We start from the raw sequence: 12,705 nt of genomic DNA, 5'->3' as shown, positions 1-12,705 counted from the left end.
ACTTGACCGGCCTGGCGAGTGCCTCTGAGGTAGGTGCAGTAGCATGTGGAAGGCTCTAGGTGGCAGCATTGCGGCGCAGGGTGCGGTGCGCGATGAAAGGCTTAGGGGGCAGCATAGCATGTATCATGCACGCGGGTGTGGTGCGCTGTGAAAGGCGTAGGGGGCATCATGCACGCATTGCCTATTGTTTGGGTGCCAGGGCCGTCAATCTTGTAGCGCGCGAAAGCGCTACCAATGACGGCCCTGGCCTGCCCCCGCGCTATGCTGCTTAAAGTGCAGCAGTGACGTAGCACGCCACCACGCGCTCTCCTCGGTGGAGTCGGGACTCGGAGTGCAGGGCGATTTTGGCAGAGGTGAGTCCGTTTTCACATTAAATTTCATTTTGGCCCGCCGACCGCAAAACTTATCAACTAATCATCAGTAGACTAGTGTATTTTTGATTTCATTGTCACTTTGATGAGCACAGCACATGATTGAGGCTTTCAACCCCTGTGTCAAGTACTAGCCTTGGTTCACTTCCTTTTACAACTAGCGGCCTGTGAAAGGAGTCTGTATTCCCCTTATTATCTATATTTTTAATTTGCAAGAGACACTTGAAATGAAGGGGCACAATTTGAGAAATAAAAAGATTAAAGAGATAGAACCCGGGATTGACTGGATATACAATTACTCCACACTGGTCACGCAGTGTTCACGGAATGGAAAGTGTATTAATCAAAGTGCACAGTGTTAAACCCCCCCCTCCCCAGCCCTGCACACAGTCCTCTGTTGGGCAGTTGTGGGTCACAAGGAAAGAAGCTGTTTACCTGGGGGCATGCAGGCACTCTGGTTTCTTGAATGACTTCAGTCATCAGAGATTGTCAGGCCTGCTCGTTATCATTCCGAGTAAACAGTACAGTCTGTGGGTTAAACCCCTGTGTGCGGTGCTTTCTAAGGAGACAACAGTGATATTATTGATACATATCAACACCTTTCAGGAAGCACCGGTGTGAGAGTGTGCTATCAAACCTGACCGAACATCGGAGTGTTTTATTAATTCATTCATAAGGAGTTTTGCACAGCGCTGTATTACATTTACCCTGCAAGTGGCTTTCATACCCCCACAACAGATGTATTTACTGTTATGTTTAGCACGTATTTGCGCATACGTTCACCGTGCATTCTTTTCAGTCCGTGAGTGATTTATTAATGTAATTAGCAACCTGTGCCTGCAAGTAGACTGCTCACCTCGGGCTCGGTGCGATAGTGGGCATTCAACCTTAATTTGTAATGGCGGATGGAGATCTAAAATGTAGTAATGAAAATGGACACTCCAGGCACCATTAATAATACAGAGGGAAACTTTTTTTTATTGTTCTGAAATGAGTGTATATCATTTTAAATTTCTTGTACTGGCAATTACTATTTACTCATTTGCAAGTAGTTTGGCATTTATAGGATATAGGATATAGGATTTCTGGATATGTCGCCCTTTATCTGGTATCTTTCAAAAGGTGTGCCCGGCGTGTCTAGGAAGAATGGTCGTATCAAGTCTGGCAGGTTCATATTTTGCTGAAAATCCGACCATACCCAGTGGCCGCATATCTACATGTCAATATACTGCAATGTTTTTTATACACAGTGCTTGTGGATGGCTCGGTGCAATATTAATGATTATGATTCATAGACTCCTCCACCCCATTCCATATATTTTTTTTGTTGAATTAAAGCTGTTGCTGCTAAGATCGTTGCACCCGTTATGCAGCAGGTATTTCTGGGGCAGTGACAAGAAGTGTGGGCAGCACTTAGTGGGCCAGAGGTTAGGGAGCGCTTGATTTATTTATTTAAATGAACGAAAGGAAAGTTGGTAGTTCTGGCAACTGTGCTAATGCTTATGGTGAAGTCAAAGCTCTTTATTTGAAGGGGTGGGGGGTAAAGTGTCTAATAGAAGATGTTTTCACATAGATTTGTGTGTTGCATTTTGGCGATTGCTGGTCTTAGGGAGCTGAGGGGTACGCAAAATAAATTAAACATTGTTGACAATTGAGCATTTGGTGAGCAGTTCAAGATTCATTTTCATAGACCATAAATATCCAAGTCATGAGCCCTGCCTCAGTATGCATCCCAGTGCAATTAAGGGGAGGGAAGAAAACATTGAATTATGGGTGGGATAAGAAAGGGATTACACAGAAGAGGGGGAAGAGGATACGCAAAACGACAGAAGCAACGAATTAGAATGACAATGCTGTACTAAGTAGAACAGTAGTTGCACTGTCAAGCGTCCTATCACTGTGTAGAGCAAAAAAAGCACTTTTTGGTGGATGCACATCATGTTCTGAAAACATGTAATTCGCTCCCAACATGTGGGCAGACTAGAGCCAAGTAATGCTCACTACTCTAATTGCCTGGTGACAGAGCTACGTTGTGAAGCCAGAGACCATGTGCAAATATTTGTTTACAGGTGGCGGACTGTCTGTGCTGTGCCCTCTCACTGTTTAAAAAAGGTTTGCTTGCCTTGTCCGGATGAAGCGCAATGATGTGGAGAGTTTGATTTGGCTGTGTTGCACCGTAGGGTTACTTGCACTTTTATAAACGTACGAACTTCTGTCAGTTTTATTATCTGAAGGTAATGGAAATTAAATGTCTTCCCAGAGTTTATACTGCTGCAAGTTGCATTACTAGAACATCATGTTTTACTATGATGGTATGTTTCCTCACCTTCATTGCTTGATTTTGCTCGTAAGACAGTGTCACCATCACCTAAGGTGCGGATTGTGCAGATTGTGTGACCATTACCACCCTGTTTCCCCCAAAAAAGTAAGTTTAGGCCCAGAGTTAGGCTTTGGGAGGGGGAAGCGTCAGGCAGACCTTTAGTTTTACTGAACAGGTATAACCCTCCCCCATTAGAACCCGCAATACTCAAGAGCAGACTAGAGAGTCTCAGTTATTTCAGAAGCTGCACTGGTGTTGCACATCGTTGATTAGAGCGCATTCCAAATTGGGGTGCTTTTGTGCGAACCTGAGAGTGCCACACAGTGAGTTACAGATCTGATGCAGTTAAAAATGTATATTGGAACCTTACCATCATTGTTTAATTATTGAAAGCAAATTATACCCAGTATTGTAGTTTGTACAAACTTCAAGTTAATTATTTTTAAATTACAGTGAGTTATTGTTTTTGATTCTAGCTCAAAGCGGACAGAAGCAGGGAGTCAGTGCTGGCTAATAGTGAAGACAAGGCAGACAACAGGCAGAGAGTGCAATGGCAGACATCAGGTTGTGGTTGGCCGGAAAAAACACTGGAGCTAAAATTAATGCAGGAGAGAGTACAGCAGTTGGGAAAAGGAAGTCATTAGAAGAAATCCACCAAAAGCAAAGGGAGTATGATCAAAAAAAAAAAGACAGAGAGTTGTACAACAGAAATGGCTTGAAGATTTCAAGTGGGCAGTGATTGAAGAACAGGAAAGTAACGGAGCTGCTGCTGACCTAGTTGAGCCCAGTTTTAAAAAATCTCAAGTTTTGTATTGTGGAGTTTGCAGGAAATTTCCTCATCTCGCATATACTAAGTCTTCCCTATATGTTGGTGTGACAGATAAATTCAAAAGGGAGACGTTGGAATGGCACCACAAGAGCAAATTGCATGAAAAATGCATATTACATGAAGCTGCAATTCAAAAGCCACAGGAAACCTGCATAGCCAAATCAATCACAAAAATGCATGAAAAAAATATCCGGCACTTAAACATTTTATTTAATACAGCCTATTATATTGCAAAACAAGGTGAGGCTTTTATTAAGTTTCCAAAACTCTGCTCACTGCAGAAAAAGAACAATCCTGAGTGGAATTTCGAAAATTATATGACTGATAATGCATGCCGTAACTTTGTAATAGCAATTTCCGAGACCCTAAAAATGACAATTCGATCCCAAATAGAAAATACTAGGTTCATCAGTGTTCTGTCAGATGGGTCAACTGACAAAGGAATTCAGGAACATGAACTTATTTATATACGATTCGTTTGTGAAGGCACCCTTGTTACCAATCTGTGTGACATTGTCAGCATGAAAAACTCCATTGCGTCCGGAGTGAAAAATGCTGTTATGGTTGGCCTGGAAAGCATGGGCATATCTCTGGATATTCTGAGCCAGAAATGCATTGGTCTGAATACAGATGGAGCTGCTGTGAACCTCGGTACTAAGTCTGGTGCTGTGAAGCAGCTACTGGACGAAGTCTCCAAGCATCAAGGATGGGACAATTGCAATCACATTGCAGTTGTGCACTTTGTAGCTCACAATCTAGAGCTTGCTGTGTGTGATGTTAAAAAAAAGAGTTCATACATATCCAAATTTGAAGAGGTGCTCAAAGGATGTTTCAAACTATATTATTATTCACCTAAGCGGAGAAGGGAACTTAAAGAGATAGCTGATAATCTGGAAGAGCAGTTACAACATTTTGGTGGCTTGCAGCAAATCAGATGGGTAGCAAGTCAGCACAGGGCAGTAACAGCGCTTAAGACAAACTGGGAAGCTACAGTACTTCATCTTGAGCACCTTGCTACTGGTACTGATGAATATTCAAACAAAGCCAAAGGATTGCTTCATGACATGAAATCGGAAAAGTTTCTTTATTTCTTGCACTTCATGATAGACTTCACAGAGCTGCTTCAGCAAGTGTCTAAGGCATTTCAACAAGAAGACACTCTTATTTCTGAAGTTGCAAGAAGAATCGAGGTGCTTCAACAGAAGCTAATACTGCTGAAAACAAAGCCAGGAAAAGCACTAACACAATTTCAATTGGTTTTTAAAGATGGAAATTTCGCAGGGGTCCCGTTACTAACACAGGCAAAGCCTGCTAGAAAAGGCAGCTCTAATGAAACTAGTGTCAAGGAAGACACTATTGAGTTAATAGAGAATGCTCCTTCTTTTATGAGTGACCGCTTTCTGAAGCACATCTCAGGCAAGCCGCATTCTTTGTTTAACATTTTTGATTTTAGTTTGTGGCCAGACTCTGTTGAAAAGATTAGAGTTTTTGGGGATCAAGAATTTGAGGAACTTGTTATGTACTACAAAAAGGTACTTACTGATGAAGAAATTCAGTCTGCCCCTGGAGAGTGGCTAGATTTTAAACTGTACGTCTTTCATCGGAGGATGTCGCATAAGCCTGTATCCCTCTTCACTCAGCTATTGAAAAAACGCCCAGAAGACGTTAAAAATGTCCTTCCAATTTTAGAAATCATGCTTTCCATCAGTCCAACAACAGCAATATGTGAACGGGGTTTAGCAGCATGAACCGAATAAAAAATGAGCTCCGTACGTCCCTTAAAAGTGACACCATGTCTGCTTTAATGCGAATCCAAGTAGATGGTCCGGAGTTAGACACTTTTGATCCAAACCCAGCCGTTTTGCATTTGCTTTCAGCAAATCCAGGAACAAGACATATTATGGGCCACAAACATCCTTGTCAAAACAACGCTGTTGTTACTGACTCAGAAGATAGCGACTCAGTTTAATGCTACTCTCTTGTTCAAATCAGCACCATTTCCTTAACAAGTGTGCATTTTTGTGTTTTACCATTCACTGTGGTGTCTGTCAATTACTTCTGACAATTTGCCATGGTGGCAGCTGTTTTTCTCCTTTCGAGACACTGACTCCCAGTCACTGCCCTGGGTTGAATCCATCATCGTTCTTTAGTTCACTGTTCGCCACCCCAGTTCAGGACTGGCTATGCAAATCAGTCTTGACCAATTTATTAAATACTTTCTGACAATTTGCCATGGAGCTGTTTGTCTCCTTTCGAGACACTGACTTCCAGTCACAGACCTGGGTTGAATCCATCATCGTTCTTTAGTTCACTGTTCGCCACCCCAGTTCAGGACTGGCTATGCAAATCAGTCTTGACCAATTTATTAAATAGTTCTGACAATTGACAGCTGTTTGTCTCCTTTCGAGACACTCCCAGTCACAGACCTGGGTTGAATCCATCATCGTTCTTTAGCTCACTGTTCCCCAGGCACCCCAGTTCAGGACTGGCTATATGGAAATTGGTCTTGAATGACCCCTGTGCCTCATGAGAACAGTCCAGCCCGAACGGCCAAGCCATGGACTCCTGACATGGCCCTTGGCACTTTTTTTCATACAAATTGAGCTCTGCCACAGCTACAGCAAGGTAAATGAAAGTTTGAGGACTTGGCAGCATAAACAGATTACAAAAAGAGCTACATTCATCTGCCTCAAAGCTGACGGAGCGCTAATGCAATACAAGACTTGACAGCAGCTCGAAAGTTGACACTTTCATCCAACCCCAACAGTAGTGCTTTCGCTCAGAGGAAACACTGGACAATGACAATCTTGACACAGCCTTCCCGGTCCATGAATATGCAACTGTCCCTATTTTGAAAGAACAAGCACTTGACTCTGGCCATAAAAGTTATTTCAAAGGGAAGGACAGAAGCCAGCGATCTGAAGAACCGCAAACCTTAGCTCAGTCTGAGCATCAGCTTCCTCACTACAAGTAAGTGCCAGCCTGATATGTTGTATTTAAAGTTTATAAGTAAGGTATTTTTTTGCCATGTATGTTTGCAGAAACCTTCCCCACAGCACTTTGATACACATACATAGGGAGGTAAATGGGTGAAATTTGCCGTTTATTTGGGTGGCCAACGTTTTCCTAGGTTGTTGGCGCTGCAAATGTTTTGAAAAAAGTCCATTATGCGATCAATTGTGGGTCGAGTGCATTGCTGTTAGGTCGAGTAGAAAAGTCTACTCACTCGACCTGCAGGTCAAGTGAGATTTTTTAGATTTGTAGAGCCCTGTCTGAAGGATGGCTGCCCTGCTTTGCTGACCTGCTGCCTGCAGTCCTCTTGCCTGGGTGAGAAAGACGGAATCTACATCTGTTGAACCCAGGATCCCAGAGTGACTCCAATGGCTAGTTTGCTGGCTTCCTGGCTCAGGGAAAGAAGGCTCCAACATCCTTGAACCCAGCACCTGGACTCTGCCATCTGTGAGCCCTATCCTGTCCAGTGGTGATAGCCCAGTCCTCCACCCTTGGAAGTGGGCCTGAAGGTGCTCTGCCAGGCAATCTGTGGACCCAGCAGAATCGACGCATTGCCTCTGCTGTGAGGTTTCCTTCCGCGCAAGGACTTTGCATCGACCTCACAGCCTGCATTGGTACAGCTGCTGTGCGAATCTTCTCCGACATCGGACTTCACATCGCAAGCCCTTTTCGACTGGATCCCCGACAATGACTCCGCATGTCAGCTGCGCAACTCCTCAGAATCAACTCATCGCCTTGGCTGAGTGACCCATCCTCGTTATGAGACCTCACAAACAGCAACTAAGATTTAAGCTAATCTTGTTCTGGGTCCCTGTAGCCAGCTTGCGCTCCATCACGGTTGGCCTAAACTTGTGACTTTGTCCCAGTCCGGCGTGACCAGATATCCATAGTTGGCACTTTGTGCTACTTGCCGCTATTTCCATGGAATCTTTACAATTGCACATCTCCGGTTAAACTGATCGGATTTTTGTAGTTTTGGTATTGTTTACTTATTAAAGATTAATCTATTTTCTACACCTGGTGTGGTACTCTTTTGTGGTGTGTTTTCACTGTGTTACTGTTTGAAGTGTTGCGAAAAAACTTTACACATTGCCTCCAAGTCAAAGCAGACTGCTCTGTTCCATGTTACCAGAGGGTTGAACACAAGTTAATGTGGAGTTTGCTTGTGTCTTCACTCTGACAAGGATTGTGGTTTCTGCTCGAGTAGGATTTCACCCTTTCAACCAGCAACCTAATGTCTTACACTGGTGACCAGTGGGGAGGATTTGGATTTGAGTTTGTGGATTACGATACAGTAATTTTGTGTTATATTACCATCCCATGTACATAGTTTGAGACCACTTTGAGCCTTTTTAAATGCTCCCTAGTTTGCTGATTGGCTGTTTTTTTAATCTATATGTAAGTTCCCTACCTCTTTGTCTCATACCATGGAAGTGGAGAGGCTCAGTGCGAATAACCTCAGCAGGTTTGAGCTGCAGAAACTCTGCAAGGAGGGGAGCTCCGTGCAAGAAAGGCCTCAAACCTGGGTCTTCCGATAGCCCTCGGCGCCTCTGAGGAAGCCACTAGGGCGCAATCCCAGACAAGGAACTCTGACGATGAGGATCCTGATGAAGGGGAACTTTACTTGGGACAAATGCTTGATGCACTTGTGGGTGTCCTGGTCATATCAATGCAGAGCGTGATCTGGAGGTGCGACAGCGAATGGACTCACCAACCATAGCAGCGTCCTGGACATTGTGGTTTGCCCAGGTCCTTGAGGCGATCCAGGGAGGTCCACAGGGGGGGTTGGGCTACCTTGAAGCACGGGCAGCATGTTCCAAACTACGGCGCAGCACCAGTGTGTCATCAGCCTGCTAGGAACACACTGGCCATTTTAGGTAGAGCAGTTTTAATGGAGGTCTGGGAGTCTCCCCTTAGATCTAATCACTGTGACCCTCTGCCAGTTCCATAGCCTGGAGCTTTTCTTCCCGAACCAGAGCCCCTCGTGGCCACCTCACACTGCGTGACAGCCAAACACTCACTCCTTGAAACTCCCTCCCACCTCCAGTCTTACTCAAGTTACCTTTCCACTGCCCTTGTCCTTTTAGACAATAGTCAGTGACAATCCCAGTTTCCAACCTTTAATCTTCTTTGTGGACTTTGAAAGCGAGGAATCCAAGGGCCGGGTGGTGTTTATGAATTCAGGCCTCAAGGTTTGGAGTGGGTGGCGCAGAACCAGCACAGAAGGGGTTACTGTCCCTGGGTTGCTGCAGCATGTCTGCTGATGACACCCCCTGAGTAAGTCTGAGTCTGAAGTCTGAAGCATGGACCTCACTATCAGCTGCAAGCAGGAAGAGCTGGGGCTCTGCAGTGTCGTCTTCCATTGAAGCTTTACCCAAACCCAAGTCTTAGTGGACACCTCAAGTGCTTCTATCTCTCACCTGTCCTAAGGTAAACACTGGCTTCTGGGGGCATTGCAGGCCCCCCTCCCCCCGGCACCTCTCCGAGCTGCCTCAACTAGTCCTGCACTGGATGGTCGAAAACAGGCGTAATTTGCCCCAACGTTACGTTACCCTCTTCACTTGTTTGTGCTCCAGGGCATCTGTGTCCCAGCCTCTCATGCCTTCCTGTCCATGCCCTAGGGGCAGTACCCAGGGCCGCTCCGGATTTTGGCCACACTGGTCTTTCTTGACTATAACGACTGTGACAGATCAGACTCTAAGAACGGCAAAGAATCGTGCAGGAAGTTACCCACAGGAGCAGGTGTCCCACCGCTCCCCCCTTGTGGGACTCACTCAAAGTCCCATCTCACTACAGAGAGAGGCCTTACTTATTGACCATCCATACAATGTGGCCCCTCCCTCCCTGCTGCCTGCTTGATGCTTCCATACTGTATTTCAGTTTCTATCCAGGCTACAATTAAATATTTTAGCATCTCTTCTGTTTCTGTCAGGCAGGGCATATTACAAGAGGTAAAGAAAGGTTAATTCACTCATTCATTCATTCTCCTGCTCCAGCAGAACGAGAAGGGCTCCCACTGCTCCGGGGGAGACCATAGAAGGAGGGGTGAGTTCTGCTCCTCTATGAGGGCAAGGAGAGTAGACTGTCTGTCATAAAATGATAGTAGGAGGGAGAGTAGGCTGTCTTCTCTTTCTACAGGTGAACTCCAGCAGGTGGACCCCCTGTGCCAGGGTGGCTTCTGCTGCTCTCTTCTTGTGGAGGGAGGCGAGGGGCAGGTTAGGGTGCTGAGGGAGGAAGCAAATAGGGTGGTTTCCAGCGCTCTTTCACAAGTGAGAAGTTCATCACTTCTAATGTATTTATACAGCACTCACCACTAGTTTCTCCGTTCTAAGCGCTATAATGATAGGTGTTCGCATTGGCACATGTGGATTCCACTGCTCTCTGAACACAAACAGTCATGTGCAGGTATGATGCAGGGAACAGGACCACAACTCCAAGCAGATAAACTGCTACCAAGCCCTTTACACTTAACGTTCACTAATGAGGCACATGTCACACTCCTGGGAAACATACAGACTCCAAACCAGCAACACACAAATGTACAATACACACAGGGGCAGATTTACAATAAAATAACTAAGTGCATGCCGCAAACCATTTGGCTGCGCCGCACTGAGTCACTTTCAAAGCACAGGGATGCAACATATTTACAACAATATGTCGCATCTCTAAGCTTCGCCATGCGCCGCCGCAGGCACCCTTGCACCATGGTGCAAGGATGCCTGCGTCGTGGGGAGGTTGTTTTTGTGCAGGAACGGGCACCTTCCTGCACAAAAACAATCTGAAATGGCGTTTTACAATTTCATAGAAGTTGAAAAACGTCATTGTTTCAATGATTGTTTATGTTTAGGAAGGGAACCCTTCCTGTAGATAAACAATCCTTAGAGGTGATTTCCTCTTTCTATGTTTGCTGCAAAATGCAGCACGCAAAAGAAAGAGGAAAAGAAAACAAGGAGAAATTAATAATTTCTCCTTGTTGCGCCTCTCTACGCATCCCCTGGGGAGGCGTAGCATTTACACGCATTTCCAGATTTACGATTCCTCGTAATCGGGAAATGTGTCTGGTTCCATGGGTGCTGCGTGGGAACACCCACAGCAACACCCATGAAACGCCCCTTTCACGCAAATGGCTGCCTGCAAAGGGGCCATTACAAGGACAGCAAAAGTCATGCAGGGTGGCTTTTGCTTTCCTTGTAAATATGGGGCACTAAAATGCACCGCCAGTACTTCACGAAAAGTGACTTACTGGCAGTCCAAGGGGCTTGTACATCTGCCCCACAGTACCTGTGGACGAATGAATATATGAAATAATGGTGGGGCACACTTGCACCAAGATGCTTTTGGCGCTGGGTATGTACCACCAAACTCAGAAAAGGGGCTGGGTACAGATTAGCAACAAAGTTCACAATGTGAGTTCACAATGTGACTCTGTGCCTACAGACACACTACAGTGGTTAGTACACAGATCATAAGCGCACAGGTGCATCTACACAATGTGTGAGCCCTCTTCGCAAAACCTTATCAATTTTGAGCGCTATATAAATCCTCTTCCCATACCAAGACCAGTGCTGTCACTCTCCTGTAATAAGGCACACCTCCACTGGGGTACAGTAAACTAGGACACATTCATATTACTATGGCCCACAAACAGCCTGCCCTGGAATGCGGCCTTACCCTCCTGTGACATACCAACGAGTGTCCCATAACACACACAGCTCACTGCCATACCTGTGCCCCATACAGAGGCACCCCCAAAAGCTCATAATTAATCCTGTGCCCAGTTACACCCCTGTGCGGTCATGTTTCAGTAATGCACATAATATCCTATGCATTTACTCCCAATAACACACAAGCAGCCTTGTATGTAATTACCCCCTGGGCTGTTGCACTTCTATAACACACAGAGCCCAGGCCCCCAACTGTAGCCCCCTGTGTTCTTTACACTCATTAAGGCACCAAGGGTCCTCTGTAATTATACCCATCTTCAATGAGATACAGAGCCCAGAGCCCCATCTGAAGCCCCCTGTGTCATTAAGTCAATAATGCACCAGGGGACCTATGTGTAATTACACCCATCTTCTACAAAATGCAGAGCCCAGCCCCCCCCATCTGAAGCCCCCTGTGTCATTAACAGTCAATAATGCACATGGGGACCTATGTGTAATTACACCCATCTTCTACAAAATGCAGACTCCAGCCCCCCCATCTGAAACCCCTGTGTCATTAATAGTCAATAATGCACCAGGGGACCTATGTGTAATTACACCCATCTTCTACAAAATGCAGAGCCCAGCCCCCCCATCTGAAGCCCCCTGTGTCATTAACAGTCAATAATGCACATGGGGACCTATGTGTAATTACACCCATCTTCTACAAAATGCAGACTCCAGCCCCCCCATCTGAAACCCCTGTGTCATTAATAGTCAATAATGCACCAGGGGACCTATGTGTAATTACACCCATCTTCTACAAAATGCAGACTCCAGCCCCCCCATCTGAAACCCCTGTGTCATTAATAGTCAATAATGCACCAGGGGACCTATGTGTAATTACACCCATCTTCTACAAAATGCAGAGCCCAGCCCCCCCATCTGAAGCCCCCTGTGTCATTAACAGTCAATAATGCACATGGGGACCTATGTGTAATTACACCCATCTTCTACAAAATGCAGACTCCAGCCCCCCCCCATCTGAAGCCCCCTGTGTCATTAACACCCAATAATGCACCAGGGGAGGGGGCCTCGGTCACAGCCCAGGCCCCCATCTGCAGCCCCTGTGCCATTAACACTCAATAGCGGCCTCTGCACTCACCCCCGGTGCTGCCCCCCTCCCAGGACCCCCAGCTCCCTTTATTGGCTCATAATTGCCCTCATTGAGCTCATTATTACCCTGCTTGGCCTCCTCCATCTCTCGTCTCTCCGCTTCTTATTTTCCTCCCACATTTGATTTTTTTTCTTTTCCTTCCACTTTCACAGTGATTGACCCGGTTTAGACAGATCCACTCCTCAGCAGGGGTGCCCGTATTTAATGAGCGTTTATTGGTGGTGTTTTCTGTTTCTAACTGGCTTGTGTTCACCTGGACATCTTTATTTGATTATACTTCCTACAAAGCGAGTGAACCTGCTCCCCTGCACCCCTATTTAGCCCCTGTGCTACCCCTGGGCCCCCTAGAC

General features: G+C 45.8%; 1 protein-coding gene across 1 annotated transcript in view; it reads right to left on the bottom strand.

Moving 5' to 3' along the window:
* NOBOX (NOBOX oogenesis homeobox) overlaps positions 1-12,505 on the bottom strand; it is a 215,408-nt gene extending 202,903 nt beyond the window's left edge. Inside the window, exon 1 of the mRNA XM_086949011.1 lies at positions 12,421-12,505. Coding sequence (XP_086805137.1) covers positions 12,421-12,439 — 19 coding nt within the window. The 5' untranslated portion in view covers positions 12,440-12,505. The remainder of the gene's footprint in view (positions 1-12,420) is intronic.
* Between the last annotated feature and the right edge of the window lie 200 nt (positions 12,506-12,705).

This window comes from Lissotriton vulgaris, unplaced genomic scaffold (assembly GCF_964263255.1).
Source record: "Lissotriton vulgaris unplaced genomic scaffold, aLisVul1.2 SCAFFOLD_352, whole genome shotgun sequence".
NCBI lineage: Eukaryota > Metazoa > Chordata > Amphibia > Caudata > Salamandridae > Lissotriton > Lissotriton vulgaris.
This window is presented reverse-complemented; position numbering and strand designations above follow the sequence as displayed.